This window comes from Balaenoptera physalus (assembly GCF_965194825.1).
Source record: "Balaenoptera physalus genome assembly, chromosome: X".
Lineage (NCBI taxonomy): Eukaryota > Metazoa > Chordata > Mammalia > Artiodactyla > Balaenopteridae > Balaenoptera > Balaenoptera physalus.
In genome coordinates, this window is record NC_138903.1 from 60,119,819 (window position 1) to 60,141,906 (window position 22,088).

Here is a 22,088-nt window from a genome sequence, read left to right on the forward strand (position 1 = left end):
ATCTCGGACTAGTAACTCTTGTCAATTTCGACTCAACTAATCCTTTCCATCTTTCATTTCAGGGTCTAGTGTTCTGACATTTGCCACTTTTTTTTGGTTGTTTTTTTGCTCTGAACCCTTTTCAGAGGGTTGAAGATGCTGCAGTTGCAGCAGTGTACATCTGGAACATTTGGCTGACTTGTTGAACTTCCCCCAGGGACTACTCCAGGGAGAGGAGGAGAGGGGTGGAGAGGCCAGAACAGTTGCCTGCAAATAGAGATGCCAATACTGTCTGGCCATTCTGTGGACCACCCTTGTAAAAATCCACCTTATTCTGGCCCTCAGTTTCCCCATTTGCTCATTGAAGGCACTTGTTCTCCACTCAAAACTCCTGCTGCGGTGGAAGAAGAAAACTACACTGGCTGTAGATTCTCTCGTACAGCACTTTCTACATGTAAAAGGATCAATACTTTGAATTAATTAATATACCAAGAAATCCTAGGGGACTGTTTTATCCTGCGTGAGGCAGCATCACTTCAGTTCCACCTGGCACAGATGGACTTCTTCGTCACTTAGATTGAGGCCCCAGACTCACTCCAGGAGTGGGACTGTCTCAGTCCCACCTCATTCTCACTCCCTTTGGCTCTCAGGCTACTGGGTCTCCTTTTCTTTTGGCGCGCCATTGGATTGCAAACCCAGCAGGCATGGTTTCATTCCAAATCCAAAACTGTTTTCATTAGCTTAACGTCTGTTAAACTCTTTGAAGATTGAAAGCAACAGATAAGTACTGGATGATGTTATTAACAACTGCAGTCAATTGCAAACATTCTATTAATACTAGTTTCCGCCTCCTTTTCTTTGCTCTAGTTTCCTTCCCAGGTTCCCCAATTCTTCTCAGCCTCCCCCTCCTTCCCTCCTCATCCCCCCTCCCCCCCCCACCCCGTACTGGCGCTCAAGGGTTAAATTGGGGCGGAGTCCAGGGATGAACGACAGCCGCAGTCACCAACTGGAACGGGGCGAGCGAGAAGAGCTGGGTGGGGCCACGGGGCAGAGGCGAACCCACACGCCCCCAGACCCCGCCCCGCAGCTGGAGGCCCCGGGTGGAACGGCATGGGGCGGGGCGCCAAGGCTTGGCGGGCTCGGTGGTTGGGCGTCCCGGCAGCCGCTTGAGGCACGGGGCGGAGTCGGCCGGGGCCTCCTCCCTCATTCCCTCCGCGGGGCCGAGTCGCCCGTCTCTCCCGCCCCTCCTCCTCCCTTTTCCACCCCTCGGAGTGGAGCTGCACTTGCGGCTGCTCCCTGCTCGGTCCCACCCAGCCTCCGTCGCGCAGGAACGGGTCCCTGCAGCCCCCAGCCGATGGCAGGACAGTAGCCGCCTGTCAGGGGTCGCGAAGGGCTGAGGCAGACGCGGCGGCTCCCGGGCCTCAGAGAGTGGGTGTCTCCGGAGGCCATGGGCTACCCCGAGGTGGAGCGCAGGGAACTCCAGCCCGCGGCAGCGCCGCGGGAGCGCGGGAGCCAGGGCTGCGGCTGTCGCGGGGCCCCTGCCCGGGCTGGCGAAGGGAACAGCTGCCGGCTCTTCCTGGGTTTTTTTGGCCTCTCGCTGGCCCTCCACCTGCTGACGTTGTGCTGCTACCTAGAGTTGCGCTCCGAGTTGCGGCGGGAGCGGGGAGCCGAGTCCCGCCTCGGCGGTCCCGGTAACCTCGGCACCTCGGGCACCCTGAGCAGCCCCGGTGGCCTTGACCCCGACGGTCCCATCACCCGCCACTTCGGGCAGCCATCCCCGCAGCAGCAGCTGCTGGAACGGGGAGAAGCTACGCTCCCCCCAGACGCCCAGGACGGGCACCAGGTGAGTCACTCTGGAGGGGCAGGGCCCCCTCCCCATGTGCGCAGGGCGGGGGCCCGGGGAGGACTTTGCCACCTCGAGCCGAGTTCGACGGCGGGATCGGGGAGGGGGCGGGCGAGCTGGGGAGCGGTCGCCCCGGGACAGGTTGTCCTCGGTCCCTGGCCCAGCTCACCCTGACTCTCTCAGGACCCCCGGACTTGGGAACTCTGGCCGGCGCCCGCCGCCCCCGGCTCCGGCTGCCTCGGGAAAAGTTGGCGGCGCTCCCGGCCGGGCCGCTGCGCGAAGGTGCGGGCGCTGCCCCCCGGCTGACTAACCGCAGCAGCCTGGCCCTTCTGCTCCCGGTGAGATTCTCCGCACGCGGTGCTTGTTTTTTCGTGTCCAGAGCTGATGCCAGCACTAGCAGCAGGCTCTCGTTTGGAGTTGGAGCTGTAAACAGCTGTAATAACTGCTCCACGCCTGTTGAAACAACTTTGAACCGTGTTTTCGGCGCCGGGGTGCTGGTGCACTGACCAGATCGTGGGCTTGTTCACACTTACCTGCAATTTGAGACGGATTGTCCTCGGTGTTCTAGTGAGGATCAGCGCCCCTGAGGAATTCTGGTAGAAATATGCCGTCTTGCTAGACAACTTCTGAAACAGCAATTTAAAAAATCTTTGGAATAAAACTCACCCTTTGCATGCCGGTTCTGACTCTTTTTTGGGGAGTGGTGTGGGGAGGGTTGGTGTGAAGTGTCTTCACTCCTGCTTGCTTGAGAGCAGGAATTTACTGATGGAATAATGACTCAAGAGTAGTCTCCCAAGAGCAGTTTTTTTGGTTTGTTTTGACTTGTTTTTTGTTTCTTTTGTTTTTTAATACAATCTTTATGGTGTTTGTGCCCTGGTTAGCAAACTGTTAGCTTTAGTGTTTGTTTTCTACTTTTTTCTAGCTCTTTATTTAAGGAAATTTAGTGCACTTAAAGTAAGTATTCTCTGTTTGCCATATTTTGTCTCATGTAAAACTTAAGAGAAGCAGCCAAGGATCCTTTTGAGGTGGTTAAAGAATAACAGTCAATTTGTTCCTCTTGGGGAAGAGGGCAAGTTGTGCAAATAAGTTCCTTGAGGTGAGTGACCCAGGCCTTCTATATTTACTACCACATCCAGAGTCATTGTCATACTCTGTAAACATTATTCGTGCTACTTTGACCACCCATCCAAAGCTGGTGTCACATTCATGATAATGCTTTAATATTAGGGCCGACACAGTTTCTACATTTTGCGTTGGAAGGTTGTCCTGAGCCTTAAAATGTTTTGCTAGCACACTTCAACTTATATAACAGCTTATCAGAGAAGATAATCAGTAGACATGCTTCTCATACTTGAAACTTTAAACACAGTAGCTAAATGATAATTAACTAGGATTCTGGTTCCCTTTATCTATCCATCTCCCAACAATCCCCCCCACCCCGCGACTATGCCCAGTAGAAATACTTAGCAGCTGAACATTGGTTTTCTGTGAAAAGATGAAGGAATTGAACTTCCTTAGTCAAATGGTGGCAAGGCCTTTTGGCATTCAGAATGGACAGACCCCTGTTTGTAGGCTGAGGATTAGTAGAACAGCTGTATTCTGGGGCTTCTGTGATGGTGTGGGATTCTCATAGGGTCTGTAATGGCATTTAGTTGCCTTTGCGTGGTGCTTCAAATAGTTCTGTCTAGGTTTAAATACAGCGCCCTATCTTCTGTCCTTTATTTTTTCCGTTTGAATCTTTTCGAGAAGTAATAACAAGCATACTGGCTTTTTACATTTGCTGACATCAATTGGAGTCAGAGTTTTTTAGAGTTATGAGGGGCCATGAATCCATTTGATCATTCCCCTTGGAGAACACATAGTTCCTATGGGGGAAATGACTTGTCCAAGGTCATACAACTCTGATCAAAATTAGAATGGAAGTTGGTCTCTTTACTCCCAGTTCAGTGCCCATTCCCCTATAATATACTACTTCCTGGAGCCTTTTGTCTGGTAGCTGGGTAGAGCTATGGAATTTTTGCAAAGGAGAGGGCTCCGATCTGCATCATTTTCTTCTACTCTACCTACATTTTGGCCAGACTAAGTTTAACCATGTATTCCTTATTCTTCCTCAACTTCACTTTCAGGAGAATTAGAGTATACTTTGAAGGAATTTTAGCCCAGATTCAACATAAGTTTTTCTTGAGGGTGTTAGTTTTAGTACACCAAGAAAATTTTTAAAAAAGGAAACATTGATTGGCTATTAAATTAATACGGCTACATCTTGGGTAAAATTTCCAGTGCCCTGGTGCACCCTCTGCTGGCTTTGCAAAGACATTTAATTGCAGTATTGCTGACAGTCAAGATTCTAAGTTGTGCTGACAGAATCTGATTCATAAATAAGGAAGTAAACAGCCTTGTGGGATTTGGCCACGTAGGTCATATTTTTATATTTTAGTTTTCAACACAAACAGCTGCTGTTACAGCAGCTCTTAGATGGAGAGGAAAGAAGATAAAAATATACACCCTTCAATGAGCAGAACATTTCAGGTTTCTCACCAGTTTATCTGCAAGGAGTGAAGGCAAACTGATGAGAATAAATTGCAGGAAGATCTCATGAGACCAAGTGGGCAGAATAGTCAGAGGCACTTCATTGTATAAGGTCATGCAAACCTATTCATGCTTATGAGATGATGGGCTCAGTTATGACTCAAGAAAAGGATCTAGAAGTCACTGAAGATGTATGTATGTCATCCCTCAATTTAAAAACTTTAAAAACAGAATACAGAAGGAAATTAGGGCAGTCAGGATACATAGCAGAGAGATCAGCAAAGTTCTCCTAGGGACTTATTAGAAAAGCCTTCCCAGTGGGGGCACAGTTGCTCATGATAAAAAATGAAAGGGTCACTTTGGACCTTCTGGAATCATACCTGTCTCCTTCAGCTGGAGTAGCTGAGTATCTGTAGGTTTATCTGGATACTCACTGGAGATGGTCTCAGGGGCTAAATACATCTCATCAGTCTCTGAGTTAGACAATACACAATATTATTGTTAGAGTAAAAAAGATTAAAATAAAAATCACTGTTTATCTGTCTATGAAGAAGTTGGCCCGGTTGTGATTGTGGTCCTCAAAGCTGAGAATATGGTGGGCATTACCAGGAAGGTTGTTGAAAACAATGATGAAACAAAACTCTTATCTTTTCCATGTGAAAGACCAAAAGTGGATTTGCATTCACAATCATATAGGTAATTCTGGTGGCTGCCCATCAAGAAAAACTTAACAGCTGATACAAATCCCCAGAAAACAAATTAAATTGATCAAAAGGTTGGAGGGGGCTTCCCTGGTGTCACAGTGGTTGAGAATCTGCCTGCTAATGCAAGGGACACGGGTTCGGGCCCTGGTCTGGGAAGATCCCACATGCCGCGGAGCAGCTAGGCCTGTGAGCCACAAGTACTGAGCCTGCGCGTCTGGAGCCTGTGCTCCGCAACAAGAGAGGCCGCGGTAGTGAGAGGCCCGCGCACCACGATGAAGAGTGGCCCCCGCTTGCCACAACTAGAGAAAGCCCTCGCACAGAAACGAATACCCAACACAGCCAAAAATTAAAAAAAAAAAAAAGTTGGAGGGACTTTCTAGTTGTTTTTTCAGTCTGGAGAGAGAGGTTGAGAGAGGGTTATGATCAAAGTCTACTAAACCATGAGAGAGATGAGTAAGGTTAATATACTGGTGTAATTTAACAATCTAGTTCAATAAATAGAAAGCCTGCTATGAGTCAGCCACTATATTAGGTATTAGATATCTTTTAATAGTTGAAAGATTATTTTGTGGGGGAGGCAAATAAAGGTAGTGTCTCATTCAGATGATTTCCCCAAGAGAAACTCTAACTGAAACTCTAAGGTTTAAGTGTTTAGAAAAATATGTTTGTGTAGACTTATAAGGGTTTATTGGGGACTGTTAGCAATATTTGGAATATGTCCCTAATTATTTGAGGTGATGTCATAGAAGTCAACCTTAACTTTGCACAAAACATCTCTGGTTTAACTAGATAGGACATTAGTATATCTAGATTTGATGTTAATTATTAAGGCCCGTTGATCAAGAAAATGACTAGGAATCACTAAATCCAAGAATTTTTTAGGGGAGTGGGATCCAGATAAGATCATTTTCTATAGGTTTAAATCTAGATTTTTCAGTGTGACATGCAAGGCTTTTGATCAACTGGCTGCATTACACCTATCCCATTTTCTCTCTTACCAATTCTACTCCTGCAACCCACCTACCATATCCTGTCTTGGAATCATTCTCCAGTTATTGCTGTTATTGTGTTTAATAAAACTTGTGTCTTTATATTAGAGCTCCTCGGAAATCTGCCTTCCTTTTTGTCTTTTTCCACCATACTTGGTACACAGTGCTGATTATAGTTAGGGTACGTAAACACTTGTTGGCTTGAATATTATTTGGGGCCTTTAGAGATGTTCATGTAAAACAAAGGCATTTGTAACAGGCCTGTTTTCCTCAGGCCTGGCTAAGCCTGTGAATTGTCAACTGTGCTTAGGTGAGTAAATAGTTCCACTGGCAATGTTTCACTGGTTTCTAGAATCATTAGATAGTAAAATGGAGAAGAGCCCTAACTACATTACCTCTATGATGGTGCAAAAAGTTTTCTGTAATGTATTATTTGATGTTTTACTTGCATGTAGGTCTCATCTTTCTTTCTCTCTTAGATCTTGTGAAAAATAACTTGTAATTTATCTGTGACTACGTTATAGAGAAGCTCTCTTTATACTAGAGAATTTCTGAAGCCATTTAATCCCCAAGAACATGACCAAAAGAAACCACTTGCGTTGCCTGCAGGGTGGCCCTCATAGAGGACCAGTTTTATCTGACTAGTCTATAAATACCCATCACTTAGCTCTTCATTTCTTTTTCCCTCACTTTTCTATTGAAGTGTAACATACATACAGAAAAGGTCACAAATCATAATTGTACAACTGGATGAATTACTGTAAAGTGAATACACTAATGTTACCAGAACTCAGGTCAAGAAATAGAAATAGCATCTCAAAACCCCCACCATATCACTATACATACCATCCTCCTCCAAAGTGAATGACTGTCCTGATGTCTAACATCATAGATTAGTTTTGCCCATTTTGAACTTGATATAAATGAAATCAAATAGTATGTATTTTGGGGGGGAGCTTTTCTTTTTGGCTCGATGTTATGTTTTTTGATATCCATGATGTTGCATGCAGCTGTAGTTTTTTATTTGTATTTTTGTATATTATTCCCTTGTTTGAATATACCACAGTTTATTCATTCTACTGATAATGACTATCTGGATTGTTTATTGTTTGGGGTTATTATAAATAACAGTACTATGAATATTATTATACATGTCTTTTGGTTATATGTACTTGAATTTCTGTTGGGTATATACCTAGGATTGGAATTTCTGGGTCATAGGGAATGCATATTTTCAAATTTATGGATAATGACAGCTTTTCTCAGTGATTGAACCAATTTACATTCCCACTGGCAATGTATGAGAATTCTAGTTGTTCTACATCCTTGATAATACTTGTTATTATCACTCGTTAAATTATAGCCATTCTGGTGGGTGGGTTTGTAGTAATATCACGTTGTGATTTTAACTGGCATTTCTCAGAAGACTAATGCAGTTGTACTTCTTTTCATATGTTTATTATCTATTTGGTTATCTTCTTTTGTGAAGTGCCTATACAAGTCTTTTGCACATTTTATTGGGTTGTTTATTCTTTTCTTATAGATTTGTAGGAATTTTTTATGTACTCTGGCTGCGAACCACTTTTGAATTTTTTTGTTGCACACCCTTCCCAAATCTCTTTATAGTATCCATTGATGAACAGAAGTTTTAAATTTTAATGTGTCTAGTTTTTCAGTATTTTCCTTTATGGCTAGGGTTTTTTGTGTTCCATTTAAGAAGTATTTTCCTACCTTGAGAGCATTTAGATATTCTCCCATATTATCATCTAGAAGCTCTATGCTTTTGCCATTCACATTTAGATTTGCAGTCCACCTGAAATTGATTTTTGTGTATGGTGAGATACAGGGGCCAAGTTTTGTCTTTTCCATATAGATATTCAACTGACCCAGTGCCATTTATTATAGGGAATGTCTTTTCCTCCCCATTTCTCTATTGTGTCACCTTTGTCATAAACCAAGTGTCTACATATGTGTCAGATTGTTTCTGAATTGTTTGTTCTGTTCTATTAGTCTATTTTAAAAATAAATTTATTTATTTATTTTTGGCTGCGTTTGGGTCTTTGTTGCTGCATGTGGGCTTTCTGTAGTTGCGGCAAGTGTGCTTCTCATTGTGGTGGCTTCTCTTGTTGAGGAGCACAGGCTCTAGGCGCACAGGCTTTAGTAGTTGTGGAATGCGGGCTCAGTAGTTGTGGCTCATGAGCTCTAGAGTGAAGGCTTAGTAGTTGTGGCGCATGGGGTTAGTTGCTCCACAGTATGTGGAATCTTCCCAGACCAGGGATCAAACCCGTGTCCCCTGCATTGGTAGGCGGATTCTTAACCACTGTGCCACCAGGGAAGTCCCCAATTAGTTTATTTGTCATTGCACAAATACCATAGTCTTAATTATTGGACTTTATAATAAGCTCTTGATATCCTTCTACCTTGTTCCTCTTCTTTAAAAGTATCTTGGATGTTCTTGGCCCTTTGCCTTTCTGTATCTGTTTTAGAATCAGCTAGTCACATCTGACCAAAAAAAAAAAAAGTAATTCTTAAGAGAATAACATCAGCAAGATGGTGGATTAGGAAGTCCTGGACCATCCTTTCCCCCACAAACACACCAATTCAGCAACAATTCATGGAAAAATTCCCTTTGTGAGAAATCCAGGAACTAACTGAAAGACTCCTGTACCCAGGGCAAACATGAAACCAGACACACTGAAGCCAGTAGGGAGATTTGAGACAGCCTCTCACCAGAGTCCCTGCCACCACCACAGCACCATATGATAAGGAAGAGAGCCCCTAGCTTCCAGCTTCTCCTAGGGAGGGAAGGGATTGATTCACACATCTAGCACCCCAAGTTTTCTGAGGAATGGTTTCTGTCCTGCCAGTCTTAGAACTCTGATGGATCTCCCTAGGGGAGAACAGAGATGGTGGCTTGGGCTGATAGACACCATAGATCTTTCCTCCTGCTGAGCACAGAGCAAGAAGACAAAAAAATCCTAGCTCTCAACATTCTGCTGGGGAAGGAAAGAGTTTATCTGTGCATCTAGTGCTTCAACTTCTCCCGGGCTGCCCAGAGAACTGGCATCTGACTTGCCACGCTAGGAGCTTTAAGGGATCTAGCACATTCTAGCCTCCTGGGGGAGAACAAGACAATGGTTGGGACTGGTAGATACCATATATCCTCCCCCCTGCTCAGTAAAGAGTGAGTGGACGAAACATTCCAGCTTTCAGCTTATTCCTGGAGATGGAAGAGTAGATCTGTGCATTCAGTGCCAAAATTTCTCTGGGACTGCCCAAAGAACTGGCATCTGTCTTGCCAGGCTTGGAGCTCTGATGCGTCCAGCACAGTCCAGCCATGTGGAAGAGAATGGAAATGGCATTTTGGACTGGTAAATGCCATAGCTCCTCCCCCTCAGCACAGATTGAGTAGAAAGAAACCAAAGCTTCTTGCTTCTCCCTGGGGAGGGAAAGAGTTGTTAGAGGCCCTCAGAATCTCTGACTAGGCTAACTGGTGGAGATCTTCTCCAGTGCAAGGCTAGTCAGTCCATGAAGACTGGGAGAGGTACTTGCTTTGTGTAATATGCAGACACCAACATAGAGAGTAAAGGAAGATGAAGAATCAGCAAAGAAGTTCCAAATAAAGGAACACATTAAGTCTCCAGAAACTGACCCTAATGAAACAGTTATGAGATTTATCTGACAGAGAATTCAAAATAAGTGTTATAAAGATGCTCACCAAGATCAAGAGAACAATGCATGAACAAAGTGAGAATTTCAACAAAGATATAGAAAATATTTGAAAACTGCCAAACAGAAATCATGGAGCTAAAGAACACAGTAATCGAACTGAAAAACTCATGAGAGGGATACAGCAGCAGACTAGACAAAGCAAGACAAAGTATCAGTGAACTAATGTCACTGGAAATAATTCAGTCAGAGGAACAAAAAGAAAAAAGAATGAAAAAGAGTGAAAAAGCTTAAGGAACACCATCAAGTGGACCAATAGGGGCAGTAGGGGAATCTCAAAAGGAGAAGAGAGGGAAAACTAGAAAGCTTGTTCAAAAAAATTAATGGCTGAAAACAATCCAAATCTTGGGAAGGAAATGGACAACCAGATTCAAGAAGCCTAAAGGACACTGCTAAATAAATAAACCCAGAGAAGTCCACACTAAGACATATTATAATTAAATTGTCAAAAGTTAAAGACAAAGAGAAAATCTGAAACTAGCCAGAGAAAAGGAACTTTTCATATACAAGGGAACCCCCAAAAGACTATAAGCAAATTTTTCAGTAGAAACCTTGCAGGCCAGAAGGGAGTGGGATGATATATCAAAGTGCTGATGGGAAAAAAAAAAAAAACCCTGCCAACCAAGAATACTATACCTGTCAAAAGTAAAGACAGATAAAGACATTCCTAGACAAATAAAAGTTGAGGAAGTTCATCACCACTAGACCTGCCTTACATGAAATGCTAAAGGGAGTATATCAACTTGAGATGAAAGGATATTAAACAGCTACATGATAGTATAAGAAAGTATGAAACTTGTTGGTAAAGATAAATATACAGACACATACAGAATACTATATTACTGTAATGGTAGTGGATAAGTCACTTTTATTTCTAGCATAAAAGTTAAATGACAAAAGTATTAAAAGTAACTATAAGAATATGTTAAAAGACACAATATAAATAGATGTAAAATGTGGGAAAAATAACAGTGTGTATGGGGAAGAAGCTAGAATGTAGAGTTTTTGTATGCAGTTTAACTTGAGTTCTTATCAGATTAAAATAGACTGTTAAAAGATATTTTAAATCCCAAGGTAACCACAAAAAATACCTGTAGAAGTTACAAAAAAGAAAAAGAAAAGAATCAAAGCTTATAAACACACAAAAAAAATCAACAAAACACAAAGAAAGACAGCAAGAGAGGAAATACAATCAAAAGACTCTCAAGAGTAACAGGAAACAACAAAATGGCAATAGTAAATCCTTCCCTATCAATAATTACTTTAAATGTAAATAGATAAAACTCCCTCAGTCAAAGACATAGAGTGGCTAAAAAGATAAAAGCAAGACCCAACTATATACTTTCTACAAGAAACTCACTTTAGATTTAAGGACACAGATAGGCTGAAAGTGAAAGAATGGAAAATGATAGTCTATGCAAATGGTAACCAAAAGAGAGCAGGGGTGGCTATACTTATATCACACAAAATAGACTTTAAGCCAAAAACTCAGACGAGACAAAGAAGGACATTATATAATCATAAAAGGGTCAATCCAACAGGAAGATATAACAATATAAATATATATGCACCAACATCAAAGAACCTAAATATATAAAACAAACGTTGACAGAATCAAAGGGAGAAATAGACAGTAATACAATTATATGGGAGACTTCAATACCCCACTTTCAGTAATGGATAGACCATCTACACAGAAGAACAATAAGGAAACAGAGTACTTCAACAACAGTATAGAGTGAATGGACCTAACAAAAATATACAGAACATTCCATCCAACAGCAGCACAATGCACATCCTTTGCAAGCATACATATCTTTCTCCAGGAAAGATAACATGTTAGATCACAAAACAGGTCTTCACAAATTTAGAAAGATTAAAATCACACCAGGTATCTTTTCTGAACACAGTGGAATGAAACTAGAAATCAATAGCTAAAGGAAAACTGGAAAATTCACAAATATGTGGAAATTAAACACTACACTCTTTAACAGCCATTGGGTCAAAGAAGAAATCAAAAAGGAAATTAGAAAATACCTTGAGACAAACAAAAACAAAAATACAATATACCAAAACTTATGGGATGTAGCAAAAGCAGTACCAAGAGGGAAGTTAATAGCCATAAATGTCTACATTTAAAAAGAAGAACAATCTCATATAAACAACCTAACTTTATACTTCAAGGAGCTAGGAAAAGAAGAACAATGTCCAAAGTTAGAAGAAGGAAGGAAATGACAAAGATTAGAGCAGAAATAAACAAAATAGAAGATAGAAAAATCAACAAAACTAAGAGTTGGATTTTTGAGAAGATAAACAAAACTGATAAACCCTTAGCTAGATTAAATACAAAAAAAGAGGACTCAAAATCAGTAATGAAAGAAAAGACATTAAGACTGATGGCAAAGATATAAGAAGGATTATAAGAGACTACTGTGAACAATTAATTGTATGTCAACAAATTTCTGGAAACATACAACCTACCAAGACTAAATCAGGAAGAATTAGAAAGTCTGAACACACCTATAACTAGTATGGAGATTGAATTAGTAATCAAAAAGCTCCCAACAAAGAAAATCACAGGGCCAGATGGCTCCACTGGTGAATTCTACCAAACATATAAAGAAGAAATAGCACCAACATTTCTCAAACTCCTCCAAAAAAATTGAAGAGGAGGAGCACCTCCAAACTCACTTTATGAGACCTGCATTACCCTGATACCAAAGTAAGACAAACAAACACACCAAAAGAAAAGAAAGCTACCAGTATCCAGGCCAATATCCCTGATGAATATAGCTGTAGAAATCCTCAACAAAATACTAACAAACTGAATACAACAATATATTAAAAGGATCATATACTATGACCAAATGGGATTTATTCCTGGATGTAAGGATGGTTCGACATATGAAAGCCAATTGATGTGATAAACTACATTAACTGAATAGATGCAGAAAAAGCATTTGACAAAATTCAACACTCTTTCATGATAAAAACTCTCAACAAACCAGAAATAATAAGAAAGTACCTCAACATAATAAAGGCTATATATGAAAAGCCCACAAGTAACATCATACTCAATGGTGAAAAACTGAAAGCTCTTTTTCTAAGATGAGGAACAAAGCAAGGATGCCACTCTCATCTGTTCTATACACTGATATAGAACAGATATCGTAGAAGTTGTTGCTTGAGCAATTAAGCAAGAAAAAGTAAAAGGCATCCAAATCAGAAAGGAAGAAGTTAAATTGTCCCTGTTTGCAGATGACACGGACTGATAAACAAATCCAGTAAGGTTGCAGGATACGAAATCAACGTACAAAAATCAGTTGCATTTCTATATACTAACAATAAACTATCTGAAAAGGAATTAGGAAAACAATCCCATTTATAATAGCATGAAGAAGAATATCACGCGTAGGAATAAACTTAACTAAGGAGACAAAAGACATATATTGAAAACTACAAAACATTGATGAAAGAAATTAAAGAAGATACAAACAAATGGAAAGACATTCCATCTTCATGAACTGGAAGAATTAATATAGTTCAAATGTCCATACTACCCAAAGCAATGTACATATTCAGTGAAATCCCTATCAAAGTTCCAATGGCATTTCTCAAAGAAATAGAACAAACAATTCTAAAATTTGTATGGAACCACAAAAGACCCTAAATATCTGAAGCAATCTTGAGAAAGAGGAACAAAGCTGGAGGCATCCCACTCCTGATATCAAACTATATTACAAAGCTATGATAATCAAAACAGTATGGTGCTGGCATAAAGACAGGCATATAGACCAATTGAACAGAACAGGGAGCCTAGAAATAAATCCATACATATACAGTCAACTGATCTTTGAAAAGCATGCCAAGAATACAGTGGGGAATAGTCTCTTCAACAAATACTGTTGGAAAAACTGGATATTCACATGCAAAAGAATGAAATTGAAACCTTATTCACAAAAATCAACTCAAACTGAATTAAAAACTTAAACATAAGACCTGAAGCTGTAAGAAAGACTCCTAGAAGAAAACATCAGGGAAAGCTTCATAAGATTGATCTTGGCAATGATTTCATGGGTATAACACCAAAAGCACAGGTGACAAAAGCATACATAAACAAGTGGGACTACATCAAGCTACAAAGCTTATGTACAGCAAAGGAAACAATCCACAGAGGGAAAAGGCAACCTATAGAATGGGAGAAAATATTTGTAAACCATATATCTGAGAAGGGGTTAATCTCCGAAATATATAAGGAACTCCTACAACTCAATAGCAAAAAACAAGTCTCAATAACTTGATTGAAAGATGGGATAAAGACTTAAATAGATTATTTCTCCAAAGAAGACATATAAATGTTCAACACATATATGAAAAAATGCTCAGCATCACTTATCATCAGGAAAATGCATATCAAAACCACACTGAGATATTACCTTACACCTGTCAGGATGACAATTATCAAAAAACAAAAACAAAAACAAAAGACATGAAGTGTTGGTAAGCATATGGAAAAATTGTAACCCTTGTATACTATTGTGGGGCATGTAAAGTGGTGCAGCCACTGTGTAAAACAGTATGGAGGTTCCTCAAAAAATTAAAAACAGAACTACCATGCAATTCAGAAATCTTAATTCTGGATGCTTATTCAAAAGCTTTGAAATCAGTATCTCAAAATGATATTTGCACTTCCATGTACATTACAGCATTATTCACAATAGCTAAGATGTGGAAACAATAGAAATGTCCACTGATACATAAATGGATATAGAAAATGTGGTATATACATACAATAGAATACTATTCAGCATTAAAAATGAAGGAAATTCTGCCACATGTGACAACATGGATGAACCTTGAGGATGTTATGCTAAGTGAAATAAGCCAGAAACAGAAAGGCAAATACTGCATGATTCCACTTATATGAGGTATCTAAAGTAGTCAAGTTTATAGAATCAAAGAATGGAATGGTGGTTTCCTAGAGCTGGGAGTGGGGAGAGAAAATGTGGAGTTACTAATCAACAGGCATTAAATTTCACTTAAGCAATATAGGTTCTAGAGATCTGCTGAAGAACATATATATAGTCAACAATAATGTATTGTACACTTAAAATTTTGTTAAGGGGGTAGGTCGCCTGTTAAGTGTTCTAACCACAGTAAAATAAAATTAAGGGAAAAAACCCTCCTGGGATTTTTGTTTTGATTGGATTGAATCTAAAAATCAGTTTAGGGAGAACTTATATCTTTATAGTATTGAATCTTCCAATCTGTGAATATGGTATATATCTCCATTCATTTAGATCTTTAATTTTTCTTGGTAATATTTTATAGTTTTGTATGTAGAACTCTTGTACACCTTTCATTAGATTTATTCCAAGGTATTTGAAATTTTTGAAGCCATTTAAAATGTTATCTGCAGTCGATGCTGTGATCCATTTCCTCAATCCATGTCTTGGTTGAAGAAAATTGTCTCACCCAAGGAGATGCTTCCTTCCAGGTCATCCCACATCCAGTCAGTGCCTGATTAATAAGGAAGTATAAAGGCTTGCCCCTTCCTCCCCAAATCCAAAAACTTTTGAAGGGCCATACCAGCTCCAGAGCTATGTATGAATTTGGCTAGGGTCTTTTGGGGATTGCTTTTTTCCTCTTACACATATGTTGATCCCAAAAGCACTTCCTAATAAAAGTAGTGCTTGATAATCTATGTCTCCCAGTCTGCTTCACAGGAAAACCAACCTGGGACCATATCATTTTAAAATCTCATTTTTAAATTGCTTCTGGCTGATGCTTAGAAATATAGTTTATATTTATATATTGACTTTGTATGCAGCATTGTGCTGAACTCATTTATTAATCCCAATAAATTATCTGTAGGTCTTGTGGATTTTCTACATACACTATCCCACTGTGAAAAATGACAAGTTTTTTAAAATTTTTTCCTTTCCAATATGTATACTTAAACATGTTTTTCTTACCTTATTGCACTGTCTTGAACCTTCAGAACTATGTTGAATAGAAATAGCAATAGCAGGCATCTTTGTCCCATTCCCAATCGAAGAGGGAAAAGTGTTTAACATTTCACCTTTAGGTATAATGTTTGCTGTAGTTTTTTGTTTAAGTTTTTTCTAGTTCTTTATCAATTTAAAAGTTCTTTTTTAGTCCTGGTTTACTGAGAGTTTTGTTTTAATCATGAATGGATATAGCATTATATCAGATGGTTTTCCTGCATCTATTGAGATAATTATATGATTTTTTTCCCTTTATTCTTTTAATGTGGTGTTAAACCAACTTTGCACTTGTGGGATAAAACATACTTAGTCTTGATGTTTTATTTATTTATTTATTTAGGACTTTCAGTTTATTTTATAATTAACTCAGGTTGTCATATTTCTTCTCACATACAAAATGCAAAGCTTAGAAATTAAGGCTTTGACATTCATATAGAATCATCTGTAATAATCCTGTTTGTTTAAAGAATATCCATTTGCAAACATTTACAGTGGGTGACAGTCTACATTATGTCCTATCTTTTGCTACATTCAGCACTTACCTTAGCTCCATTCTAAGCATTGATATATAATTTCATAATTCTGTTTGAAATGCATACTGTTATTTCTTTTTCTTGATTTCATTTAGTTGTATACATTTCTGATCATCTGAATATTTATTTTCCTTATAAAACTATATCATCAACATAAAGAGATGCTTGAGATTGCCTCAGTGTTCAAGTTTGCTTGTTTTTCTTTTTCCCAGCTTTTCTTCAGTTGTCCTAAATATAATGTATTATTTATTTTATATATTGCTGAGTTAGTTTGCTAAAATTTCATTTAGGATCTTTGCATCTATATACATGATTGAGATTAACATGTAATTTTCCTTCCTCATCAGGTTTGGACAAGGTCAAAATGTTCTTGTAAAATTAGTTGAAAGTGTTTCTTTTTTATGTTTTGTCTGTATGAGTTTATGTAATATTAGTAATATTTCTTCCTCAAATGTAGTGAAGCATCTGGGCCTGGAATTTTTTGGGTGGAGGAAGGGGAGATTTTAAACTCTGGATTTGCTATCTTAATAGACATAAGATTTTCAGATTTTCTGGTTTTATTCAGTTTTGGTAAGTTTTGTGTTCTAGAAATTTATTTAGCAAAAATTTTAAATTTATTCACATAAGGAGTTTCATGATATCCTCACTATCTTTTGTTTAATTGTGGTAAAATATACATAACATGAAACTTACCATTATAACCATTTTTAACTATACAGTTCAATGGTATAGAGTACATTCATAATGTTGTGTACCCATCATCACTATCTATTTTCAGAACTCTTTCAATCCTCCCAAACAGAAAATCCATACCCATTAAACAGTAAATCCCTATTTCCCCCTACCTGTGGCCACTGGTAGCCTCTATTCTACTTTCTGTCTCTTTGACTTTGCCCATCTTAGGTACCTCATATAAGTGGAATCATACAATATTTCTCCTTTTGTGTCTGTGTTATTTCATCAATGTTGTGGTATGTATCAGAATTTTATTCTTTTTTAATGGCTGAATAATATTCCACTGTGTGTGTGTGTGTGTGTGTGTGTACACCATATTTTGTCTATCTGTTCATTTGTTGATGGACATTTTGGTTGTTTGTATCTTTTGGCATTTGTGAATAATATTGCTATGAATATTGCTGTTCAAGTATATGTGTCCCTGCTTTTAGTTCTTTTGTGTGAAATTGGTGGATCATATGGTAATTCCATTTAATTTTTTTGAAGAATCGCCAAATTGTTTTCCACAGTGGCTGCACTATTTTATATTCCCACAAGCAATGCACAGTTTATTCCATACCCTACCAACATGTGTTCCAATTTCTCCACATCCTCACCAACACTTGTTATTTTTTATATTTTTGAAAATAACTATCCTAATAGGTGTGAAGTCTTTTCTCATTGTGGTTATCATTACCTGTTTTAAAAACTTTGTTTTAAAATAATTATAGATTCAGAGGATTCTTACAGTGGTGTTACAAAGAGATCATGTGGATCCTTTAGCCAGTTTCCCCCTTTGGTTACATCTAATGTAACTATAGTACAATATAAAAACCAGGAAATTTATGTAGATATAAAGTATGTGTATAGTTCTATCATTTTATCACATATAGATTTTTGTAGCCATCGTTGCCAAATACAGAACTGTTTCAGCACTGCAGAGATATCCCTTGTGCTGTCCTTTCTATTCACATCTCCCACTCCCTATTATTTCTAACCCCTGACAACTAATCTCTTCTCCATCTCTATAATTTTGTCATTTTGAGAATATTATATAAATGGAATCATACAGTATGTTAACATTTTGAGGTTGGCTTTTTTTCACTCAGTATAATGCCCTTGAGATCCATGCAAGTTGATATGTGTATTGGCAGTTTGTGTACTATAGTGTGTTTAAATCATTAACTTCTAATCTGTATGATCTGTAGTGTTTTCCCCTTTTCATTCCTGATATTGATTATTAGTGTATGCTCTCTTTTTTCTTGGTTAGTCTTCCAGGAATTTATCGTTTTATTAGTTGATTCACACTATGGATTGCTTGATTTCTATTTCATTAATTTCTGCTATTATCTTTAAAATTTTCTTATTTCTACTTTCTTTGGCTTTAATTTGCTGGTTTAAAAAACTCTAATTTCTTGAGAAGATGCCTACATCATTCTTCTTTTCTAATATATGCATTTTAGAATATAAATTTCTCTCTAAGCACAGTTTTAGCATGTCATATAAGTTTTGATATACTGTATTTTCATTACTCAGTACCAAAAGTATTTTCTGATTTCCATTGTGGTTTCTTCTTTAGTCTTTTTAAGTTTATATATTGATTTCCAAACATGGAAACCTTTTTTTTTTTAAATTAATTAATTAATTTATTTATTTTTGGCTGTGTTGGGTCTTCGTTTCTGTGTGAGGGCTTTCTCTAGTTGTGGCAAGCGGGGGCCACTCTTCATCACGGTGCGCGGGCCTCTCACTATCGTGACCTCTCGTTGCGGAGCACAAGCTCCAGACGCGCAGGCTCAGTAGTTGTGGCTCACGGGCCTAGTTGCTCTGCGGCATGTGGGATCTTCCCAGACCAGGGCTCGAACCCGTGTCCCCTGCACTAGCAGGCAGATTCTCAACCAGTGCGCCACCAGGGAAGCCCCTGGAAATCTTTTTGTTATTGATTTTCAGCTTAATTCCACTGTGGTTAGAGGACACCTCTGTATGATTTAAAGTATTTGCTATTCATGGGAACTTCATGGCCCAGTATATCGTCAATTTTTATAAATTCTCTGTGTGTAGTTGAAAGAATATATGTCCTGTAGTATCAAACATGTATCAAAATGTATCAAACATTTGTCTACCTGTTCTATCAGTTGCTGAGATATTTGTGTTAAAAATCTCTCATGATATAAAAGTTGAGAAAACTCATAAGAGTAGATGGAAGAGAATTTTCTGAGATTTAAAAAAATTTAATCAGGTTCAGCTGATATGTTTTCCTGATGCTTTTCTATTTTAATCCATTAAACCAAATACATGAAATAAAAATCTCTCATGATAATTATGTATTTATCCATGTCTTCTTTTAGTTCTGGTAATTTTTGTTTCATATATTTAGAGATCATGTTATTAGGTGCATACAAATTTAGTACTGTTATATCTTCTTGTTGAATTGAACCTTTTATTATTATAAATGTCCCTGTTTATCTCTAGTAATGCATATTACCTTAAAGTCTACATTGTTTGATATTAATATTGCTTCTTTCTTTTGGGTACCATTTGCATGATATATCTTCCATCTTTAAAATATTTAACCTTTATGTATATTTTAAATGCATCTCTTGTAAACAGACATAATTTCCTTTTTTAATCCAGTCTGTCTCTTTTAACTGTCACATTTAATCAATTTTCATTTAGTAGAATTAATTATATATTGTCTTTAAATATGCCACATACTGTTTGCATTCTATTTATCCTGCCTGTTCTATGAACCTTTTCTCTCCTTACTGCATTCTTTTGGATTTTTTTACTCACTTTTTAAAATCTTTTGTTAACTTTGTAGATATACATTCTTTTACTATTGGCTTAGTAATGATTACAGCATGCATTCTTGACTTATTATACTCTGATATAAATTAGTTCTTTGACCTCTTCCTGTACAGTGAAAAGGCCTTATTTACCCCCTGCTAACTATATGCTATTGTTGTTTTGTAATTTAATTATCTATATAATTTAAACTGCACATAACATTGTTGTTATTGTTTTATAGTCAATATTCATTTAGATTCCCCCATGTCTACCCTTTTCCTTACTCTTCATTCCTTCTTTTCTTCCCAAGCTTCTGTCTGGGATAATTTCCTTCTGCCTAATAACACCCTTTAACATTCTTTTTTATGTGTTTCTGCTGTTGATAATTTTTTTGTTTTTGTTTGTTTGAAAGTATATCTTTATTTCACCTTCATTTTTGAATGACATTTTTACTGGGTATAGAATTCTAGGTTAGCAGTTATTTTTCTTTCAAAATTTTGAAGATACCCTGTTATTTCTTACTGGCTGCTATTATTTCTGCTGGGAAATCAGCTGAAAATTTTATAGTGTGATTTTCTTTATATTTATCTTCATTGGGGTTCAAAGAACTTGGATCTGTGGCTTGTTTTTTGTCAGTTTGAAACATTCTCAGTTATTATCTCTTCAGATGTTGTTCCTGCCTTATTCTCTTTTTACTCTTTTTAAGATTCAGTTACAATCTCTTTAAGAAATTTTCTCTGTATCTCTGATGTCTCTTAAACAATTTTTTTCTAAATTCCATCCTTTCTTTTCTCTGTATTTCATTCTGCATATTTTCTTCTGACTTACCTTCCAATTCATTGATTCATTAGCTTTGTCTAATCTCCTGTTAAACTCACCCACTGAGTTCTTAATTTCACTTCTCACATATATTTTTTATTTCTAGAATTTCCATTTGGTTCTTTTTAAAAATACTGTTCATTTCTTTGCCATAATTTATAATTTAGTCGTTTCTTTTTTTGAACTTATTAAGCATAAGAATTTGAAATTCATCATTGGCAACTCTATTATCTCAATCCCTTAAGGTATATTTCTGTTGTCTATTGTTTCTCTTGATGGTCTATAATTTTCCTTGTTTCCTCAAATGCCTGGTTAGTTTTGGTTGAGTGGCAGACACTTTATATGAAAAACTATAGTAGAGATGGTTTGAGGCCTCAGTTGTTTTAATTTTTATCCAGAAAGGATTTATGCTCACCTCTGGCAGGTGGTTATGGGTAGTAACAATCCCATATCACCTTAATCCAATTTGAGACTGAGATAATTTGAAGCTGTCCTTTATTTTAGACTTCCTTTAAGTATCTTTCCTTTCTCAGTTGGAACCGAACATCTGAGGATTTTTCTATGGTTCCCCCTCATGATGGGCCCTGAATTCCTATTTTTGCCATTTTAGCTCCATGAGCCTATCAAAAGCTCTGCTGTCTCTAAGCTGACTCTTCTGTGATGAGCCAGTGATCTGAGGAGAAAAACAGCCTCTCTGAGTTTTCCTTTTATCCTGAATCTTGGCTCCATAATACTTCATTGCTTTGTTAGAACGTGGATGCCTTTAAATATATGTATTATTTATATTTTATCCCTTTTTTCTTATTGTTTTCAGCAGGAAATTTGGTCTGAATTACTTAGTCTTCCATTACTAGAAGCAGAATCAGTTAATCATTCCTTCAATAAGTATTGATCATCTCCTATGTATCAGGCACTGTACAAAGCAGTGAAGAGGCAACTGTTGAACTTGTTAGAGAGGATTTTTGCTATCATAGAGTTTACAGTCAAGTGAACAGGCAATTATAATACAGTATGATAATGCAATGGTAACGTTAATCATAAGATCTGGAGCACGAAGGAGGAGTACCTGACCCAGACTTTTGAAATCAAGCAATGATTTCTGGACAAAGCATTTTCTGAGCTTAGACCTGAAAAATTAAGTAAGAGTTGTCTATGATAAGACTGTTTTAGGCAGAAGGATTAACATGTGCAAAGACTTGGAGGTGAGAGATAACATGGCATATTCAGGGAACAGAAAACTCAGCTTCTATAAAGCTACAGTTATCAAGACAGTGTGGTACTGGCATAAGGATAGGCATATAGATCAATGGAATAGAATTATTTGTTTAGAAACAACCCTTACATTTATGGTCAATTGATTTTTGACAAATGTACAAAGATTTCACTGGGAGAAAAGATACTGTGTTCAACAAATGGTCCTGGGACATTTGGACATCCACATGCAAAAAGATCATCTT

At 38.0% G+C, this 22,088-nt stretch overlaps 1 protein-coding gene across 6 annotated transcripts in view; it reads left to right on the top strand.

Annotated features, from left to right (window-relative positions):
* Positions 1–1,090: 1,090 nt before the first annotated feature.
* Positions 1,091–22,088, top strand: part of EDA (ectodysplasin A) — a 362,661-nt gene continuing 341,663 nt past the window's right edge. For 4 of the 6 annotated variants that reach the window (XM_082446036.1, XM_082446037.1, XM_082446038.1 and 1 more), the window contains exon 1: positions 1,091–1,822. In XM_082446036.1, the coding sequence (XP_082302162.1) occupies positions 1,427–1,822 (396 nt within the window). In that variant the 5' untranslated portion in view covers positions 1,091–1,426. Of the gene's footprint in view, positions 1,823–2,005; positions 20,994–22,088 lie in introns of those variants that run through there. The other 2 variants (XM_082446041.1, XM_082446040.1) reach the window with 2 other exon arrangements.